The sequence below is a fragment of the Copadichromis virginalis genome, linkage group LG14 (genome assembly GCF_057382275.1).
Source record: "Copadichromis virginalis isolate Kocher_CV1m ecotype Utaka linkage group LG14, C_Virginalis_male_GT1.1, whole genome shotgun sequence".
Lineage (NCBI taxonomy): Eukaryota > Metazoa > Chordata > Actinopteri > Cichliformes > Cichlidae > Copadichromis > Copadichromis virginalis.
Window position 1 is genome coordinate 42,283,833 of NC_140631.1, and position 20,897 is coordinate 42,304,729.

At 45.8% G+C, this 20,897-nt stretch overlaps 1 protein-coding gene across 2 annotated transcripts; it reads left to right on the top strand.

Annotated features, from left to right (window-relative positions):
• ano7 (anoctamin 7) lies at positions 1-18,942 on the top strand. 2 transcript variants are annotated; one of them, XM_085431020.1, is made up of 25 exons: positions 1-77; positions 823-927; positions 7,625-7,679; positions 7,759-7,886; positions 8,346-8,453; positions 8,528-8,664; positions 8,739-8,796; positions 9,522-9,632; positions 9,718-9,883; positions 9,957-10,047; positions 10,152-10,248; positions 10,598-10,741; positions 10,819-10,956; positions 12,141-12,239; positions 12,380-12,482; positions 12,957-13,068; positions 13,159-13,213; positions 14,124-14,221; positions 14,380-14,531; positions 14,621-14,826; positions 15,084-15,226; positions 16,458-16,548; positions 16,645-16,764; positions 16,838-17,002; positions 18,494-18,942. In XM_085431020.1, exons 2-24 carry the CDS (start codon positions 844-846, stop codon positions 16,988-16,990), a joined length of 2,649 nt encoding a protein of 882 aa, XP_085287146.1. In that variant the 5' UTR covers positions 1-77; positions 823-843; the 3' UTR covers positions 16,991-17,002; positions 18,494-18,942. The 2 variants fall into 2 exon arrangements, with proteins under 2 accessions (XP_085287146.1, XP_085287144.1); XM_085431018.1 differs by lacking the exon at positions 18,494-18,942 and having other exon boundaries at positions 16,838-18,465.
• Positions 18,943-20,897: the final 1,955 nt, after the last annotated feature.

The window sequence follows — 20,897 nt, forward strand, 5'->3', positions numbered from 1 at the left end:
TACAAACAAGTTGATCAGCTGCTGAAGCTCCAGAGAGCCGCGAGCTCGCCTGAGGCCGTCACTGTCTGCGCGCACAGGTGAGTCGGACTGCACGAGACACCACACGTCATCCACCCAGATCCAATCGGTCTGATTGATCCCAGGTAAAATCAGGTCACAGAGAGAGGGAAGTCTGAATGCGTCAATACATAATCGATACTGTGATCAGTGACCTGTGATCGATACTCGGTGAGGGAGCTGTGACAGCTGTGAGCTCTGACAGCTTCACCCTGACGGACGGAAACGAGTTTTAATCAATGAACCGCGGAGCTGCACGCGCAGTTACACACACGGCTGGTAACCCGCCGTCAGCGCCGGTGAGGCCAGTGTTTCCATTGACATCGTCCAGTGGGATTAAAGTTATTCACGGTGACGCTGTGCAGAGTGCTGTGCTGTAAAAGTCACAAGTCCTTCACCTGCACAAACTTTCCATCATAACAGTGTTAAATGTATTTATTGTGTTATTCATGAGAGGAGCTGGGAGCAGACTGTCAGAACATTAGAAAACAATAGAAAACAAAGCTGCTTCATAGCTGCTCCGTGTTTAAGACCCTCACGATGTGATCGACCTGATAAACAGACGAGCTCATAAAAGAACGTCAGTCCTCTGCAGGATGTAGAGACTGAAGACCTGAACCACAACTGTCACTACGGTGTCATTGCAGTCGGTGACATCATGGCACAATGAAAATAACATTAAACGACAGGTGTGTGTGTGTGTGTGTGTGTGTGTGTGTGTGTGTGTGTGTGTGTGTGTGTGTGTGTGTGTGTGTGTGTGTGCAGGAGGAGGAAGGTTTTGGGAGGATGAGGCGGAGAGGGGATCAGAGAGAGGATGGCACAACACTAATCACCATGGAAACCAGCCCAGAGAACAACTATGGCACCATGGTAACAGGATGTGGTCAATCCGATTATTAAGTGATGACGTGACGAATCCTACTTCCGGGCCTAAAGTAGTCTGCGTTTAATATGGCTTTTGTGTTGTTAACATGTTTAATGTTTTGTATTTTCTTCTATTTGATCTCAAAAAGCTCCTAAAACAGTCAGTGATCACTGTTGACCTCCCTCGGCTTTTATTACCGCTAATCATTTATTTAAGCTCAGTGTTTAAAACCTTAGGATGTAACTACAGCCCAGCCCATGCAGCAGTATATGAATGACTAACCTCGTATTGTGGATGGATTATCTCAGTTGTTCTCCTGGCTGAAGTTTGGTCCTTTTACAGCATCCTGCCATGCGATTACATTTGTTCCTGACCACCGAGAACACTCACGTTAACTTTTATCGAGTGGAAAAAAAGTTAGCTTGTTTATATTATGCTAACATAGCTGTGTCGCTAGCGGTCACGTAGCACATCATTATATACCAGCTAGCCCAACTTCAGTAACCCTACAAACGTCCCTGCTGTTTAGTTTTCTGTCTTCATTTATGCTGGAAGTGATAACAGAGCTGTACGTTTGAATTTGTTTCCAAAACCCCGCAGTCAGGACATGCTATATTGTATTTAGATAGAAGCTAGCGAGCTAACTCCCTGCTAACTTCTAACTCCGTTAAATGTCATAAATTCCGTTTTCATGGATGCCTGGATGTTAAACTCAGTTGTTACACCTGGTAGAGCAGAACGCTGATCATTTTATTAAAGATGAAAGACTTTAGACAGTTTTTAACTCTCAGTAATGCCATAGTGATGTTTGATATATGGACCTGCAGCGGAGTTTAGGCCCAGACACGGCTAGTGACGTCAGACTGAACGATCGGATTACTCTCTGATTGGATTGAAAAGTAAAATCCCTGTAGCTAAAAGATGCAAGTTGAAGTTTCACCCAAACGTGCAGGAAGTCGTCTGATTTCACTGTCGACTCTCAGAGCTGATGGCGGTAAAATGCGATTGTCCTCTCGTATGGTCAGCCTGGCTGCAGCATCACTGGTTACACCAGCAGGAGGCGACACACTTCGTTAGGGTTGTACTGGTCTCTGGTTTGGGCTCGTATTCTTGTAAAACATGGAGGCCATCAACGATCATCCAGGATGGTCTCATCAGTTTATCACAAACCGTTAGCCACGCCTCACTCCTCACAGCTGGTTTCAAAACTTGCAGATGGCAACACTGAGCATGCTCAGTTCACCTAAATCAGTGACATTACAGTATCTATGGCCACCTTTTATACTGTCCAGGGCTCATGCTGGACTGTATTCACAGTTCTCACTGCAAAAAAAGGTGTTTAAAGCACAAACTTCAATACAACTGGATGGTAACTTTAGACTCCGCCCCCTTGTGATAGCTACTGCACGCAGCTCTAAACTGTGCTGGGCCTCAAACTAACAGAAGCTCACAGTTAGTGTGAAGACGGTTCCGCATGTCTGAGTGAAAGCAGGTGAAACCCGGAAGCTTCACCACAGCTTCGCTCTCTCTGCTGCTTTTTAATTAAACTGGGCTGCGGCAGGAAACAGGAAGTGCATGATGAGGAGAGACTGAGCGGCTCCACTCGGTTCAGCACTGAGTGATCAAACGGTTGATGTTTGTTCCGCTCTTGCTCTTGTGTGTCTGTCGTCGTCCTCATTAGCGACAATGGGGACGTGAAACAGCAGGAAGAGTGGCCCAAAGTGTTTAGGAGCCAATAAAAAACACGAAGCTTCCCGCTTCTGGACCAGTAGCAGCCCAGAGCCACGCAAACACGCCAGCGTAGCCTTTGGGAAGTGGCTACAGGTTTCACGAACTTCTCGAGAATCCTCGGAGCTGTTCATAGAAAGAAATTAGCTCAGTGACCATGAAACGTTTACCTCCATATCTCATTGTTACACGTATCATTAAACAAGATGAATACCGCAGTTACATAGAAATCATAGACACACATTAGCCTCCCCGCTACGTTTGACAGCCATGTGCTGACAGCTGAGGTGTTTGTCTTCACATCTGGGCTGCTGCTGTGAGTGTCGAGCTGTGATCAGCATTTTTGTTTTGGCTCTTGGGACTTTATAATACAGCCCACGGCTAAGAGTGCTGCTATTTTAGGATTAAGTGGGTTTTCCAGGTGCGTTACCTGATATCATGATTGAATTAGCATTACTTGCTGGTGGATACATTAGAATAAGGAGGTAATAGTTCATGATTTTACCAGGAGGAAGGAATAATTCTGTAATTAACTTTAAGTACTGAGTACTTTCTGGGTATTTCAGCAGAAAAGCAAACAAAATGTTGTCATCTTACATTGTAAATACACTGTACTTTCAGGGGTGTGGGCCATGTTATGTAGTATTTTATTACACATATAACATAAAAATATGTGAAAAGAGCTGTTGTCCTTTTCCTCGTGAGGAGATAAAACAAAGAGCAACAAACGCAGGATCATGTGATCTTTACAAACACTTCAACCAGAATTTTCAGAAGTACAGAAAACATCAATCAATATATGTATCAATATATGTATATATTCATGTATGTGCAAATCAACAGGCTATTAGCCATGGGTGTTTTTATTTTATACGAGATGAAGAACATTGATTCTGTCAGTTTTTTCTCCTTCATGATGATTCAGTTTTCTGTTGGTTTGAAAGTTCTGTTTTGGATTCATCAGGAAAAGATTTCAGTCCACGCTGCTGCTCGTGCCATCCATCATACATCCATCCTATATATCCATCCATCATCCATCCATCCATCATCCATCCATCCTATATATCCATCCATCATCCATCCATCCTATATATCCATCCATCATCCATCCATCCATCATCCATCCATCCTATATATCCATCCATCATCCATCCATCCATCATCCATCCATCCTATATATCCATCCATCCATCCATCCATCATACATACATCCTATATATCCATCCATCCATCATCCATCCATCCATCATCCATCCATCCATCCATCATCCATCCATCCTATATATCCATCCATCCATCCATCCATCCATCCATCCTATATATCCATCCATCATCCATCCATCCATCATCCATCCATCCTATATATCCATCCATCCATCCATCCATCATACATCCATCCTATATATCCATCCATCCATCCATCCATCCATCATCCATCCATCCATCATCCATCCATCCATCCATCATCCATCCATCCTATATATCCATCCATCCATCCATCCATCCATCCATCATCCATCCATCCATCCATCATCCATCCATCCTATATATCCATCCATCCATCATCCATCCATCCATCATCCATCCATCCATCCATCATACATACATCCTATATATCCATCCATCCATCATCCATCCATCCATCATCCATCCATCCATCCATCATCCATCCATCCTATATATCCATCCATCCATCCATCCATCCATCCATCCTATATATCCATCCATCATCCATCCATCCATCATCCATCCATCCTATATATCCATCCATCCATCCATCCATCATACATCCATCCTATATATCCATCCATCCATCCATCCATCCATCATCCATCCATCCATCCATCCATCCATCCATCCATCATCCATCCATCCTATATATCCATCCATCCATCCATCCTATATATCCATCCATCCATCCATCATCCATCCATCCTATATATCCATCCATCCATCCATCTTATATATCCATCCATCCATCCATCCATCCATCCATCCATCCATCATACATCCATACTATATATCCATCCATCCATCCATCATACATCCATCCTATATATCCATCCATCCATCATCCATCCATCCTATATATCCATCCATCCATCCATCCATCCTATATATCCATCCATCATCCATCCATCCATCCTATATATCCATCCATCCATCCATCCATCCTATATATCCATCCATCCATCATCCATCCATCCTATATATCCATCCATCATCCATCCATCCATCCTATATATCCATCCATCCATCCTATATATCCATCCATCCATCATCCATCCATCCTATATATCCATCCATCATCCATCCATCCATCCTATATATCCATCTATCCATCCATCCATCCATCCATCCATCCATCCATCCTATATATCCATCCATCCATCCACCCATCCTATATATCCATCCATCCATCCATCCTATATATCCATCCATCCTATATATCCATCCATCCATCCATCCATCCATCCATCCTATATATACATCCATCCTATATATGCATCCATCCATCATCTATCCAATATATGCATCCATCCATCCATCCAATATATGCATCCATCCTATATATCCATCCATCCATCCTATATATGCATCCATCCATCCATCCATCCATCCATCCATCCATCCATCCTATATATGCATCCATCCATCATCTATCCAATATATGCATCCATCCATCCATCCATCCTATATATGCATCCATCCATCCATCCATCCATCCTATATATCGATCCACCCATCCATCCATCATCCATCCAATATATGCATCCATCCATCATCTATCCAATATATGCATCCATCCATCCATCATCCATCCACTCATCCATCCATCCATCCTATATATCCATCCATCCATCCTATATATGCATCCATCCATCCAATATATGCATCCATCCATCCATCCATCCTATATATCCATCCATCATCCATCCATCCATCCATCCATCCATCATATATCCATCCATCCATCCATCCATCCATCATACATCCATCCTATATATCCATCCATCCATCCATCATACATCCATCCTATATATCCATCCATCCATCATCCATCCATCCTATATATCCATCCATCCATCCATCATACATCCATCCTATATATCCATCCATCCATCATACATCCATCCTATATATCCATCCATCCATCATACATCCATCCTATATATCCATCCATCCATCATCCATCCATCCATCCTATATATCATCCATCCATCATCCATCCATCCTATATATCCATCCATCATCCATCCATCCTATATATCCATCCATCATCCATCCATCCTATATATCCATCCATCCATCCTATATATCCATCCATCCATCCATCCTATATATCCATCCATCCATCCATCCATCCTATATATCCATCCATCCTATATATCCATCCATCCATCCATCCATCCATCCTATATATCCATCCATCATACATCCATCCTATATATGCATCCATCCATCATCTATCCAATATATGCATCCATCCATCCATCCATCCAATATATGCATCCATCCTATATATCCATCCATCCATCCTATATATGCATCCATCCATCCATCCATCCATCCATCCATCCTATATATCCATCCATCCATCCATCCATCCTATATATCCATCCATCCTATATATCCATCCATCCATCCATCCTATATATCCATCCATCCATCCATCCATCCTATATATCCATCCATCCTATATATCCATCCATCCATCCATCCATCCATCCTATATATCCATCCATCATACATCCATCCTATATATGCATCCATCCATCATCTATCCAATATATGCATCCATCCATCCATCCATCCAATATATGCATCCATCCTATATATCCATCCATCTATCCAATATATGCATCCATCCATCCATCCATCCTATATATGCATCCATCCATCCATCCATCCTATATATCCATCCACCCATCCATCCATCATCCATCCAATATATGCATCCATCCATCATCTATCCAATATATGCATCCATCCATCCATCATCCATCCACTCATCCATCCATCCATCCTATATATCCATCCATCCATCCTATATATGCATCCATCCATCCATCCATCCATCCATCCATCCAATATATGCATCCATCCATCCATCCATCCATCCATCCATCCATCCATCCATCCATCAATCAATAACACATTAGCCGTGTTAGCCCTGCTGCTTGTGCCCTGCTCTTTATTTACTCTTGTGAGCAGGAGAGTGAGAACAGTCCTTATCACATTTTATTATTTAACTTGGACAGCAGAGCAGCCGTGGTGCATAATAAAAATGTAAAAAGGCTAGATTAAACCACTACAGTAGTAAATTAATTTAGAGTATAATTGTATTTTCACCTCCTTATTCTGAGGTGTTTCTACTGGTACATGTTTGTAGGTAAATGCCATTTGATTTGATTTGACTGTAAAGCAGGTAAAACGTGATTCCAGTGGAATTCCACGTGTGGTCGTGGGCCGTCTGAGTGCTGTGGCATTTTTCCACAGTTATGCAAACAGTGGGTTTGTGGTGACAAGTTTACACACGTGAGTCGGCTAATGTAATGAGCACACAAGTAAACTCCGTATGAATAATTCATAAAGTCGGCACGTCGTCTCTGTCCCACAGAAATGAATGGATCGGATGCCTCATAGATAAAATGGTCTTTGATTGATTGGATTGTACAAACAGTGTATCCTCTCCTTCCTTGCCTGCAGAGACAAACATGGCAGAGCATTGTTCCAAAACAGCGTTCTCTCCTTCAGAACCCTTCTAAAGGTGCTTGTCTCCACTCCAGGGCCTGCCAGGCTCCATGAATAACTCTGATCATCAGCAGGATTCAGTCCTTTAAGCCTTCACTGGAAGTCTCACAGTTTCCTTAGAATTACAAACTCTTAGTTTCAGGAAGCTTTTTGAAAACAGACCCTGCTCTTTGATTGTTTTCCTCTAAATTCAGTCTGACAGGTTTTATTATTTCCCAGAATGCAGTTCAGCCTGAGGATGGGAATGTTTTCAGTGATGGATCGACTCGAGTCGGTGAGTAGAAAACAAAATCATACCGTTCCAAACGCAGCGTGTTTAGCAGACGAATTAAACCTGTGATCCTCTCGGACAGACTTTGTGCTGGTGTGGGAGGAGCCAAGGAGCATGCAGGAGGAGAGCATGGGTGTTAGCCCCGCCCACCGCCGGTGGAGGGAGGAGTTTCTGAAAAGACTGAGACACTCTGGACTTCTGCAGGAACAGGTAAGCTAAACAAACACAGGTGAGTCTGCAGGTAAGGCAAACATGGAGGAAGTGAAACTAAACTGTCACATGACCCACATGCCACCTTCACTTTGGATATCAGGAAATAAACAACAGACATTATATAGACAATAACAGACATAATTGTATCATTGGCTTACTGATGATGTGCTTCTATGTGTTTCTGTTTGATGGATGGAAGCTAACCAGCAGCTAAATGCACCTTTCAATCAATCAATCAATACTTTATTTATATTATAGCTCATTGAAAAGACCAGAGGTGCTCCAAAGTGTTTCTCAATAGTAAAATATGAAATCAAATTTATTACATATGGGTACAGATGCATAGAGTACAAATACATTTCCAGAAAATAAACAAAGCACTAATTAACCCGTGAGTACTAGTTATGATGTTGAAAGGAGGTGAAGGACGCTGAGCTCTTTTCTTCTTCTCTGCAGAAGGAGGTCCTCCAGACAAAGAAGAGGATCTGTTTTGTCCTCCTCAGCGCTCCGTGGAGCGTGCTCTGTTACTACGCTGAGGAGATCAGCCTCAGAGTCCCACTGCAGGTAAAGCCCACGTCCTCTGCCGCCGTCCTCACGCTCAGCAGCCATCTCACGGCATGTCCTCTGTCCTCCTGCAGGTGGTCACCGCCCCCATCGTTAACTGGTCCGAACAGATCCTGTCCAAGCTGTCTCTTCCCAACCTTATGTCCCAGGACGTCCCCAACCCCCCGCCCGACTACTACACCTGCCAGTTCAGGACCAACAAGCTGGAGAGGTACAAACACTCAGGACCTGAGTCCCGTGTCACCCTCATCCTCCTCCTTCACTCTCCCTGTTTCCTGCCTGCAGGTTTTTGGGCAGTGACAACAAAGACACGTTCTTCAAGACGACCCAGAGACACCAGGTGGTGAGTGAAGAAAACAAAACGGTCTCGAGGAACTCGTGGCCGTGCCGTGCACTTCACTGTGGTGCATGTAGAAATGAAAACTGAATGTTTATGGTGTATTTTAGGATAGTTTGACTATTTCAGAGGACAAATCCAGAACAGAGAAACAGACAAATAAATGTTAATATTTCAAAAAATCTTTAAACAAAAATACACAAACCAACATCTAAGAGTTTTTAACCCAAAGAACCTGAAAGTGTGAATTTAAGATTTCTTGTGCTGCTTCATTAATGACACAAAACCCGAGCAGACGGGAACTGTGTGTTTGGTCGTGTTGGGAAAGTTTCCAGTGCAGCTTCAACAAACTGAGCTGAGAGCGAGCTGCTCTGATTGGCTCAAAGGCAGAAATACCAGCGAAGCAGATCCAGGATGTATCGGTCAACAGACGGATGCTGGCAGCGGCAACGCCTCCTCCTCAAACAAACTCGACAAACACACACACACAAATGTCCGTGTGTGTAGCACTTTATTTTATGAGTCTGTACTTCCTTAACAATCCACTGAAGTTTCCTGAAAACAACACAAACATGTTTCTGTGGTTCTGAGTGGAGATGGCTGTGGTGTTCTGCAGTGTCCTGGAGGCTCTGTTTCTATTAATGCTAAAAGTTTCACGGAAACAAAGTTTCAGCCCTAGACATGGTTATGCTAGCTTAGCTGAGTCCCTTGAAACCCTCGTGTCCCTCTAGCTGTACGAGATCTTAGCCAGGACTCCATACGGTTCGGTGAAGAACGGGGAGGTGGGCGTCGACCGTCTGCTGAACGAGCAGGTCTTCACCGCCGCCTACCCGCTGCACGAGGTGAGATGTGCACCACGAGCCTGGTCTGAAGCTGCTGTGATTCCCAGACTGAAGCCCAGGCTGATGTTTGATACCATGTTTGCAGGGAGATTATCAGCTGCCGACCCCCCCGGTCAGTCCCCAGAGTTTAAGCCTGAGGCAGATCCTGTATGCTTACTGGGCCCAGTGGTCCTGCTGGAGACGCTACCAACCTCTGGACCACATCAGGGAGTACTTTGGGGAGAAGATCGCACTTTATTTTGCCTGGTTAGGTAAATATGAGGAAAATACCTCCGATGTTATGCCGTTATTTGGTGACAAGCGTCTCACCGTGTCTGCATGCAGGCTTCTACACCGGCTGGCTGCTGCCGGCGTCTGTCGTCGGGACGGTGATCTTCCTGATCGGGTTTTGGCTCGTGGCCACCGACGTTCCAGCGTGAGTACAAACTCATCGTCAGCGTTCATTTTAAAGCAGTTTGTGAGGACATGCTCACTCGTCATGGTTGATGCACCTGTGGTGATCTGTGTTTGAATTTGTAGGAACGAGTTGTGTGGTAGCGGAAACAGCTTCATCATGTGTCCGCTCTGTAATATCTGCTCCTACTGGAACTACTCCAGCATCTGCGTCACCTACAAGGTACCTGCCACCACCACACCTCTCACATTTATTTAAATGTTTCCGTTCTCTGGGAAAACACAGGGCGAGGCAAAGCAGCCATGTTCCTTATTCCAGCATATATTCATGCATCACTCATCTCGCTGATCTCTGTGAGATGGATCGTGGACGTTTCTTCAGAGGTTTCTGTTTCCTGATACGTCGCCTGGCAGATTAATAGTTGGGCAGTTTAAAAGTGGACAGCAGTAGACAACTCTGTCCTCTGACCTCATCAGGTCCTCTGAGCTAAATGTTTGGAAACCAGCACAGGCTGATGTTACTGAGCCATCTGTGTATCCACCACTCTGAAAGGCTGCTTGTGTCTCTGCAGGCAGGTCTGCTGTTTGATAACGGAGGAACCGTTTTCCTCAGTGTCTTCATGTCTCTGTGGGCCATCACCTTCCTCGAGTACTGGAAGAGAACATGTTCATCTTTGTCTCACCGCTGGGACTGCTCCGAATTCCAGGACATCGAGGTGCGAAGCCGTCGCTAAGTTAACCAGGGGATTGTTTCGGGAGGTTTGTGAATTTGTGAATTTCACATCTTTGGCAGGAGCGACCTCGTCCAGAGTTCACCGCCATGGCACCGATGACCATGAGGAACCCGGTGACCGGAGCGGAGGAGCCGTATTTTCCTGAAAATAAGCGGTTCAACAGAACTCTGACTGGCTGCATGGTCATCATCATCATGGTGAGTCTCCTGAAGTCCTCGTTGCCAACACAGTCTAACACGCACGTCCACCCGATCTACGGTCACGGCTTCCACAGGTGTAAGATGATTATTGCGTGATGCCAGCAGAGGGTAGCGTCGTTTCCCACAGTGGCCCCTCCCCCATCCTGCTCTGGAGCTGGCATTCACTCCCGCCTCCAACATGTGAAGCAGTTCTTGTTTGGGGGTCAGCGCTGACATCACTGTGATGGAAAGGAGCTGCAGGTTGGAACCATCAGGGACTGTGGGTGATGTTAATTCAGATTCTGTCCAGCCTGTTATAATGTGGTCTCCATCTATGACCACAACTCCAAAGAAGTTGGGACACTGAGTCAAACACAAATAAAAATATCATGCAGTGATTCGCAAATCTCACAAAGTCTCGTTTTATTGCCAGTAGCACATGTAGTGCTTAAACTGAAACACATCCTGTTGGATGTGATGGAGAACAGAGCACCTTGAAGCCACATGTGACCAAGATGGACAAACGGCGCCGTCTCCTCTGGGCCAAAACAGATCTGAGGTCAGACACATTCAAACATGGACGCCGAAGCCTTGGGCTGAAGAGGAGAGCTAGCGTTCAGCTGGGGGGGGGGGCGTCAGTGTCCATGGAACTGACAGCTGGCACATCTGGAAAGGCTCCATCAGTGCTGAAAGGTGTAAAGTGGTGTTAGAGCAACATCTGCTCCATGCAGATGTTTCTCAGGAAGGTCTTTGTGTTTGAGTCGGACGACGCTGAACAGCAGACTGCTTCTATAACAGCCTTACGGCTTCAAAAAATCACTTCCCGATGTTTTTATTCACATTTACAGCCTCAGTGGTGACAAAGATGTTAACACCCACCATCAGCTGTACGTTAGACGAGCAGCAGGTCTCCTACGAGCTTTCTGGCCTCACGTTTCTTCTGTTAGCACATTTATGTTTGGGTTTGCTGCAGAGGAGAAAATTAGCCAACCTGAAGCAGCTGCTGTTGCCTGTGTGCATGTTAGCAGGTTCATTAAGTTCATGATGTCATGCTTGACAGATCCATATCTGGCCAATGAGATTTCTCTCCCATATGCTAACCAGTCAGTGTGCATCTACATTTATGAATCTGTCTGTGTCTCTACCTTAAATGAAATCAGGTGTCAGTGGATAAAAGGTCTGAAATGACTTCTTCCGCGCAGGTCGCTGTGGTGTTGATTTTTCTCACGGCCATCATTTTGTATCGCACCATCCTCAGCATCATCATCTACAAGTCAGAGTACAGCTTCTTCAGCTTCTCTGTGAGTAAGAGGCAGCTCGCCTGCCTTCACCTGGGTCCACAAAGCTTAACCGAGGACTGCAATATCACTGACGCCATCACACCTGTGTGTGTGTGTGTGTGTGTGTGTGTGTGTGTGTGTGTGTGTGTGTGTGTGTGTAGGCTGGGAGAATAGCCAGTTTCTCAGGATCAGTGTTGAATCTGCTGGTCATCCTTCTGCTGTCCAGGATTTACACCGCCCTGGCCCACATCCTCACCCGCTGGGGTGAGTCTCCCTCCACGTCTCAGCCTCGTTTAAAGAAACTTTACACATTTTCATAAACTGTAGAATTCTGTGAAGATGTCTGATTTTTCTGAGACCAGTTTATGAATATTTTAGGAAGTCTACTTTTAGTTGATAACAAATAACAGCTGCTAACGAGCTTTTACTAAGTAATCTTGGTTTTTCATTTTCACCACTGTTCAGGTAAAAATAGACAAATTTAATTTGGCGCCATGATCTTCATTTCATCTGAAGGTGTGTGTGTGTGTACTTGTTTAGACATCTTTGTGGGGACCAACAGTCACTTATGGGGTTTGAAGCATTTTTGACTCAAAATGTGGTTTTAGTGTCAGGGTCAGGTTATGGTTAGGATTAGGCATGGTTAGGGTAAGCAGCTGGGATAAGCATTATGTCAATGAGATGTCCTCACTAAGATATGAAAACGAGAATACATGTGTGTCTGTGTGTTGCTGTCAGAGATGCATCGCACTCAGACGAAATACGAAGACATGTTCATCCTGAAAGTTTTCGTCTTCCAGTTTGTTAACTTCTACTCGTCTCCGGTCTACATCGCCTTCTTCAAAGGCAGGTGAGAGCCAGCGCAGAGCAGGCTGATCATTGAACTGATGGACTCGCCTCGGCTGGTTTGTAAAACCTGCTGATTGGTTGTTTGTTTCAGGTTCATTGGCTACCCTGGAAATTACAACACTTTGTTTGGAGTCCGCAACGAAGACGTGAGTTGATGATTGTGGTCATGTGATGATGATGTGACGATTACAGAGAAGTTGTCATGCGCCGCGACGCGCGTGCACAAAAGGGTCCAGACGCAGACTCAAGCACAAGCAGAAAATGACACTTTATTATAGCAACAAAAACCAGAACCAGAGGAGCAAAACGAGGAACTAAAAAACCCGGGGAAACAGTGACGCGAGGAACCGTGGGAGGCTGCAACAGAAAGGGGAGAAGATTACCAGGGAGCCGGGAAGCGGGGCAAACGCATCAAGACTGAGTTAGACTAGTTGGCTTACAATTAGAGCGGGACCGTGGGAGCTCGGGAGGGACGTCCGTGAGAAGGGAATCCGTGGAGGTAGTGGATGGGCCAGATGACGCACCAGGTGATCCAACTGGGCAGGAGGACGGGCAGGTGGCAGACGTTGAACGCCGGATCGAAACCTAGACACAAGTAGGCAGATTTAACGCAGCTCCAACGAGATATTAATGCAACGCTTTCGCGGGAGTCTAGTTGCCACAGAGAGGTGATTAACGGGCTGACGTGGAGCCTCCGTCAGTGCCGGGCTAAGTAGCTCTTCGGGTAATCACCCCGATGGAGAGCAGGTGTGCCGGTGATGGCCCAGCCCGGGGGTGTGGCTACCCGAGCATCACACATTCCACACGCAGGACCACGGACCGTGACAGTAGCATCAGATCTCTGCATGGAGACCTTAGGTCAGACACAGTTTTTCAGTGATGCTGTGAGTGCTCACAGACCATTTCAAACAACTGCTTTCCAAAGTGGGACATAAAGCACCCAGAGCAGCATGTGTGAAGTTATAGTAGGGTACCTGCTGATCCATCAGCTGAGCTGCTCGCAGCTGCATGAATAGATGAACCACTAAACTCCGCCTCTCTGGCTGTGTGTTACAGTGTGGAGCAGGTGGATGTCTCATTGATCTGGCTCAGGAGCTGCTGGTCATCATGGTGGGAAAACAGCTGATCAACAACATCCAGGAGTTCATTTCCCCGTAAACAGACACACACAGATACACAACAAAGTGCACGAGAACAGACTGCATCCTGGTGCCAGTGTCTCTCACAACAGTGATGCATAACGCACAGTTATGTGGATTTGTGTCACCGAGCGCAGTCTCGCTTTGCAATGATGTGGGCTCGTTACTTGCAGGAAGGTGAAGTCATGGTGGCAGAAGAGGAAGCTGAATCCTCAGCTGAAGGAGGCGGGACAGGAGGCCCAGAGGCAGGAGGAGGCTTCTCCCTGGGAGGCAGACTACCAGCTGCTGGTCTGTGAGGGACTCTTCAGCGAATACCTGGAGATGGGTGAGTCCCAGGTTTATCCTCACATCCTGGGAGACGTAGAGTTTCATACGAGTCTGGTCTTCACTGTAAATCCTCCTCATCCTTCACAGTGATTCAGTTTGGGTTCATCACCATCTTCGTGGCGGCGTGCCCCCTCGCTCCTCTCTTCGCCCTCATTAATAACTGGGTGGAGGTCCGTCTGGATGCTCAGAAGTTTGTGACTGAATACCGTCGCCCGGTGGTAGAGCGAGCTCAGGACATCGGCATCTGGTTTCCCATCCTGCAGTTCATCGCACACATGGCCGTCCTGAGCAACGTAAGACTGTTTTGGTGTTTTACGTATGGACGAACAGGTAACGCTTGTGGTGTCCTCGGATCAAAAATGGTCCCTAGGTGAATGGCAAACAAGCATATGCGAATTCCAACCCCGCCGATGTCACTCTCACCTGTTTGGCTGTAAAAGCCCAATTTGTATTTCCAAATTTAGCTCAAAACATACGTTTTGTTCACACCACAACCATAAATCATGAGCCTATAAATGAGCCGCCAACGAATCTGGACTTGTATTTTCAGGCGTTCCTCATAGCGTTTACGTCATCCTTTGTGCCTCGACTGTACTACCGCTACACCAGAGACAGCACACTCAGTGGCTTCATCAACTTCACTCTGGCTACATCACCGCTCAGCTACCAGCAACAGCACAACACATCCTGCAGGTAAGCATCTGCACCACAACACCATCACCGAGAACCGCATGGGCCGGCTGAGCCCGGTCGGGCAGTTATGGACTTCATTTGAGCACCAAAACAGTCTCAGTCATATGATCATACAAGACCAGGCATCTCAGCAGCTTTGAGGTTGGGCTCAAAAGTGAAATGTCAAGTTTTCAAAGAAAGAACTTTGATTAGAAACTAAATCTAAAGCACGATAGCAAAGTGTCCCGACTGTTTTAACTCCACGTCAGTAGCCACATCTTTGTGTGCCTCACACTTGTGAGCTCATCACTGCCAGGTCAACACTTCATCTTAATACATCCTCTGTGGTCATTAGCCACGTTATAGACTCTTCATATGGCACATAATGGAACAGGAATATCATTTATATGTAGATGCACATCTCCCCTGACCAAGTAATGTTTGGGCTCAAACTGGGCTCTGTCTAACATTACGTTCAGCTAATGTGGGACTGGAAGTAGATTACATTAGACTTACTGGTCCCACATGATCACAACACAGTGGTTGTCATGATCAGAGTTCGTGGAGGTCACGATGGACCTGCCCAAGCTTAAAATGGGTGGACGCCTTTTTTCTAGATGTGTTTTCAATGAGATCCAAAGACAATTCAGTTTTATTTACACAGCGCCAAATCACAACAACAGTCGCCTCAAGGTGCTTTATACTGTAAGGCAGACCCTACAATGATACATACAGAGAAAAACTCCACAATATGACCCCCTATGAGCAGCACTTTGGCAACAGTGGGAAGGAAAAACTCCCTTTTAACAGGAAGAAACCTCCAGCAGAACCAGGCTCAGGGAGGGCGGTGAGATGAGGAAGACAGGACAAAGACATGCTGACAACTTTTTACGTTTTTATTTGACAACCTAATCTTGACGTCACCTTTCATTTAACATTTGGTCGGTAGGAACAAAATCCTGAGGACAAATTTACTGCTGCCGTTAATGTTTCGAGTGCTGTAGAGGAACCAGAGAGCGTCTGAATGTTTACTGCAGCTCATTTTAGTTATTCTGCAAATTTAAAATGCTGGTGGCGTCATAATATAGTGGTTTACAGCTCTGCGGTTAAGTCCCAGCAGGAGACACAGAGCCTTTGTGTCTGAAATGTATCGGGAGTGAAACTGTGCCACGTGAAATCGTCGAAGCTACCTGCTGTGAACGAGTAGCACAGTACCTACTGCAGGCGATCGACGCGTCGTTATCGTCCACAGGTATTGGGCTTTCAGGGATGAAAATGGTGAATACCTGCCAGAGTACTTCCACCTCCTCGCTATACGGCTCGGTTTCGTCATCATCTTTGAGGTCAGTGTCTCTCAGACTTCACTGAACCCCGAGCGGTCTGTGAACTGCTGATCGGCAGTCCGCACATTGAAGACTTGTCCCATTTTTCTTCCTCAGCATGTAGTCTTCTTCATCGGCCGCTTAATAGATTTGATGGTTCCTGATGTGTCCGAAGAGGTGGAGATGAAGATAAAGAGGGAGCACTACATGGCTAAAGAGGCTCTGGCTGAGAACCAGGTATCAAAGTTAACAGAGTGTCACATGACGGTTTGTCTCGCAGTTTGTTTACTATCGTGTTCTATGCCTGCAGTCTCTGGGGAAGACCATGATTCCTGGGAATGGGGAAGCCCCGCCCAGTGAACTGCGACAGCGTAGATCCAGAATCTCTCCACAGGAGAGCGACCCACCGTCACCGAACCTGGAGGAGATCGCAGAGGAGACTGAAGCAATATTCAGCTCCTAGGACGAAGCTCAGGTGGACTTGGGCTACAACACCCAACGCTCGTTTTTAACCACTGGCTGCTTATCACTGTGCCTGTCATCAAATAACTCTTTAACTGTAACTTACTATTTTCAAAACTTGCCATGTTTGTTGTAATTGAAGTTTCTGAGTTAAATGCTAAATGTTGCTCAGCAGCACCTGATGGGAGGCAGTTAGCGACAGCGCTGTAACATGAGCTGGGCTTTTTCATGTAATGAACATTTGGATATCTGTTACACATAAACTTATACATATCCAATAGGGGTGCAGCGATACTCGTATGGATATTGAACCGTTCGATACAGTGCTTTCGGTTCGGTACGCATATGTATCGAACAATACAACATTTTTAATTTATTTTATCAACTTTCCTTCTGACGATGCTGTCTGTGTTGAGCGCTCAGTGGATCTGCGCTCGACAGTGCAGCCTAGGCGGAGTAGTCGAACGCAGATTCACTGAGCGCAGGGCAAGCTAGCGAGACAGAAGTTAAGCTCTCCTTGCAACATGGCAAACTGAACCTCCCCCACCCTCATTCAGATCTGGCGTTTGGAACTATTTTGGTCTTCATGTGACGAATGACCCTGAAGGTAAGCGCGTCATGGACTAAAGTAAAACAGTATGTTGGATGTGCCACGCAATGCTCAGTTACATGGTGGGAACTAGTGTGTTAGCGCAGTTAGCTCGTTAACGTGTTGACACCGTCCAGCCCCACGCACGGGGCGAACCGCGGTAGCTGGTTAACGGAGATTCGCCGTGTTGTGGCGTTAACGTCATTTCAGATTAACGCTGACAGCACTAGTGGGAACACAACGAATATGACTGCACATTTACTCCAACATCATCCTAGTGCAAAGACAAGTGGAAGCAGACAAAACAACAAGTACGCATGCTACAAACTTTACCCGAGTCATTTAGACAGCCGTTAGCACAGGATTCTCCTTATGGGGACCTGATATGTTTAACATGCTGCTGAGAATATAGCCCAGAAGAAGCGTATAGTAGAGCTTTTATTTTGAAAGAGCCATTTCTCTGTAATAAACTCTCTTTTCCAAAGATGAGGGATTCCTCCATCAGATAGATTATTTTTTTATTACTTTGTTGTTTCAGCAACATTAAATTTAAAAACTGTACTTTTGAGTTAAAATATATATTTAAAATTTTAATAAATGACAAATTAAAAAGGCATGAACATTTTTTGTATCGAAAAAATATCGAACCGTGAATTTTGTGTATCGTTGCACCCCTACTATCCAAACACTTTACGGATGATTACAGAATCATCAATGCTGGCATGAATTTCACTGTGGATGAGGTAGCTTCTCTCACACTGTAGCTGAATGTGCTGTTTATGTGTATTTGAATGCTTAGTCAGATATCTTTTGTAGTTTAGCTTCTACTGATGAAAAGTTTTAGTTTATTTTCTAATAAAAATTCATGGCCAAGAAGATTTACATTATTTTTGGTATTTTCCATTTTTTTCACAGTTTGTTGTTTGTTGTTCTGTCTGTGTAAGCTCAGCATGAGGACCACTGATGAAAGTGGTGATTAGATGTTCAACCATATCCTCCTGCAGAAGAACAGGCCCAACAGCAGCTACCTCCATCAGCAGGACATCGCCCCACAAAAAATATTTGAGGAACATTTTTCAGATACTCGTGTGATCAAACCTTTTGCACGATTGGATCTGCTTCCAATATTCCAGATCTGACTGAGCACGAAGAGGCCCGAACGACCCATCATTTACGACGTGTTTCCCAGACATGGTTTAAGCCCGTTCCTAAAGTAACAGATAAGTTCAATCTCCACTGAAAACAATCTTAGTCTGAAAAAAGGCTCAACCGAAGCCCAGAGAACTGAGCCATAATTTTCAGCATTATACTGCAATAAACGTGTCACGGCTGGGGCAGCAGTCGCGTGGCGGAATGAGTGAGACCCAGGATGCAGCACTTACTGAGATGCAAGGGTGGTTTATTATACATCAAATTCAAATTCAAATTTTATTTGTCACGTACACAGTCATACACAGTACGATATGTAGTGAAATGCTTGGACAACTGCTCGTGACCTAAAGAAAACAAAAAAGGAAAAGGCTATGAATAAGATAGGAAATAAATATGAAAAATTAAAAAGGGTAAATTTAACTAGGAAGGAATAAAATATAAATTAAGGTTAAAAATGAAATAACTGTACAACACAAATTAGAATGAAGGGTAAATTTAACTGGGAAGAATAAGATAAAATATATAAATTAAAGTTGAAAATAAAATAACTGTACAACAAAATACACAATATAGAACTATATAAGAATGTATGAAGAAATCTAAATATAAATAAATATATACACAATAACAGCAGCTGTACAAGTATTAACTGGAAATGAAGAATATAGTGACCAGTGTTGTGCAAAAACAAAGTCCAGAAAGTCCAGTGTGTGTGTAAGAACCATATGTGTGGGTCAGTACTGTGTGGTGGTGTGATTGAGAGACCGTATCGCCTGCGGGAAGAAGCTCCTCCTCAGTCTCTCTGTGTTGGTCTTCAGGGAGCGGAATCGCTTTCCTGACCTCAACAGAGAGAACAGTCTGTTGTTGGGATGGCTGAGGTCCTTCACCATCTTCCTGGCCTTGGTCCAGCACCGCCTGCTGTAGATTGAGTGCAGGTCAGGGAGCTCGGAGCGGATGGTGCGCTCAGCTGACCGCACAACCCTCTGTAGAGCTCGTCTGTCCTGCATGGTGCTGTTCCCGAACCAGGTTAAGATGTTTCCCGCCAGGATGCTCTCTATGGTGCACGAGTAAAAGTTCCTGAGCACCTTGGAGGGCAGTTGGAAGTCTCTCAAGCGTCTGAGGTGGTAGAGACGCTGTCGGGCCTTTTTCACCACGGTGTTGATGTGACAGGACCATGACAGGTCCTGCGTGATGTGAACTCCGAGGTATTTGAAGCTGTCCACTCTCTCCACTGGGCACTCGTTGATGACGGGGGTCTGGTAGTTCCTCTCCTGCTTAGTGCTGAAGTCCACTATCAGCTCCTTTGTCTTACTGACGTTTAGAAGGAGGTTGTTCCTCTGGCACCAGTTCTCCAGATTCCTAATCTCCTTCAGGTAGGCCGTCTCGTTGTTATCAGAGATCAGGCCCACCACGACGGTGTCGTCAGCAAACTTGATGATGGTGGTGGAGCTGGTAGTGGCCACACAGTCATATGTGTACAAAGAGTACAGCAGGGGGCTCAGAACACACCCCTGGGGGGGTGTGACACAACACAAAGTGGGGAGGGGAGGGACAAAGGGAGGACAGCAGGGAGAGCTCACAGTGGATTCACAGACACAATCGCAGAGTGTGATCGTGTGTACAGCGTCTCTTTATGTCTGTCTCCACGTTGGTTGAGTGTGGAGTAAGTGCATATGAGAGCATGAGGGTGGGAATGGATGTTTGTATCTGTGTGTGCCTGTATGTCTGTGTCTATTTGTCAGGTTGGGTGTCAGGCGCCACCTCTCTGGGGACATCTCAGGCCCTCCAAGGTTTGGAGGCCTATCTCCACCCACCACCACTTCCCCTGCCAGTGGCGGACCCCCTCAGACATCGGTGCGTTGGTGGTTCTTTGTGTCCGGGGATGGGCATCCAGGTACACACCGGCTCACTCCTTTGCGGCCGCTTATCGGGGCCTGGAGCCTGGGGCTCGCTCGGGCCACTTCGGAGGTGGGGTGCCCCCGGCCTCTCGGCCTGGGGCTCGGTCACTCAGGCACGGCTGGCTGCCGGCGGAGCTCACGGGCGCGTCACTGCAACTCCCCCTGGCTTCTGCTCCGCGGCTGCTGAGTGAGCCCTCATCTGGGACTCTCCTCAGCTCTTTCTGGGACAGTGGCGCGGCTGCCCCTCTGTTGGTCTTCCTTGGTCTCTT

Bases quoted from the DNA above. Each gene is read 5' to 3' on its own strand.
- ano7 (XM_085431020.1), top strand. From the start codon at position 844: ATGAGGCGGAGAGGGGATCAGAGAGAGGATGGCACAACACTAATCACC. The intron at 8,797-9,521 runs GTGAGTGAAGAA...GTGTCCCTCTAG, and splicing joins CGACCCAGAGACACCAGGTG to CTGTACGAGATCTTAGCCAG. The intron at 10,957-12,140 runs GTGAGTCTCCTG...TCTTCCGCGCAG, and splicing joins GCATGGTCATCATCATCATG to GTCGCTGTGGTGTTGATTTT.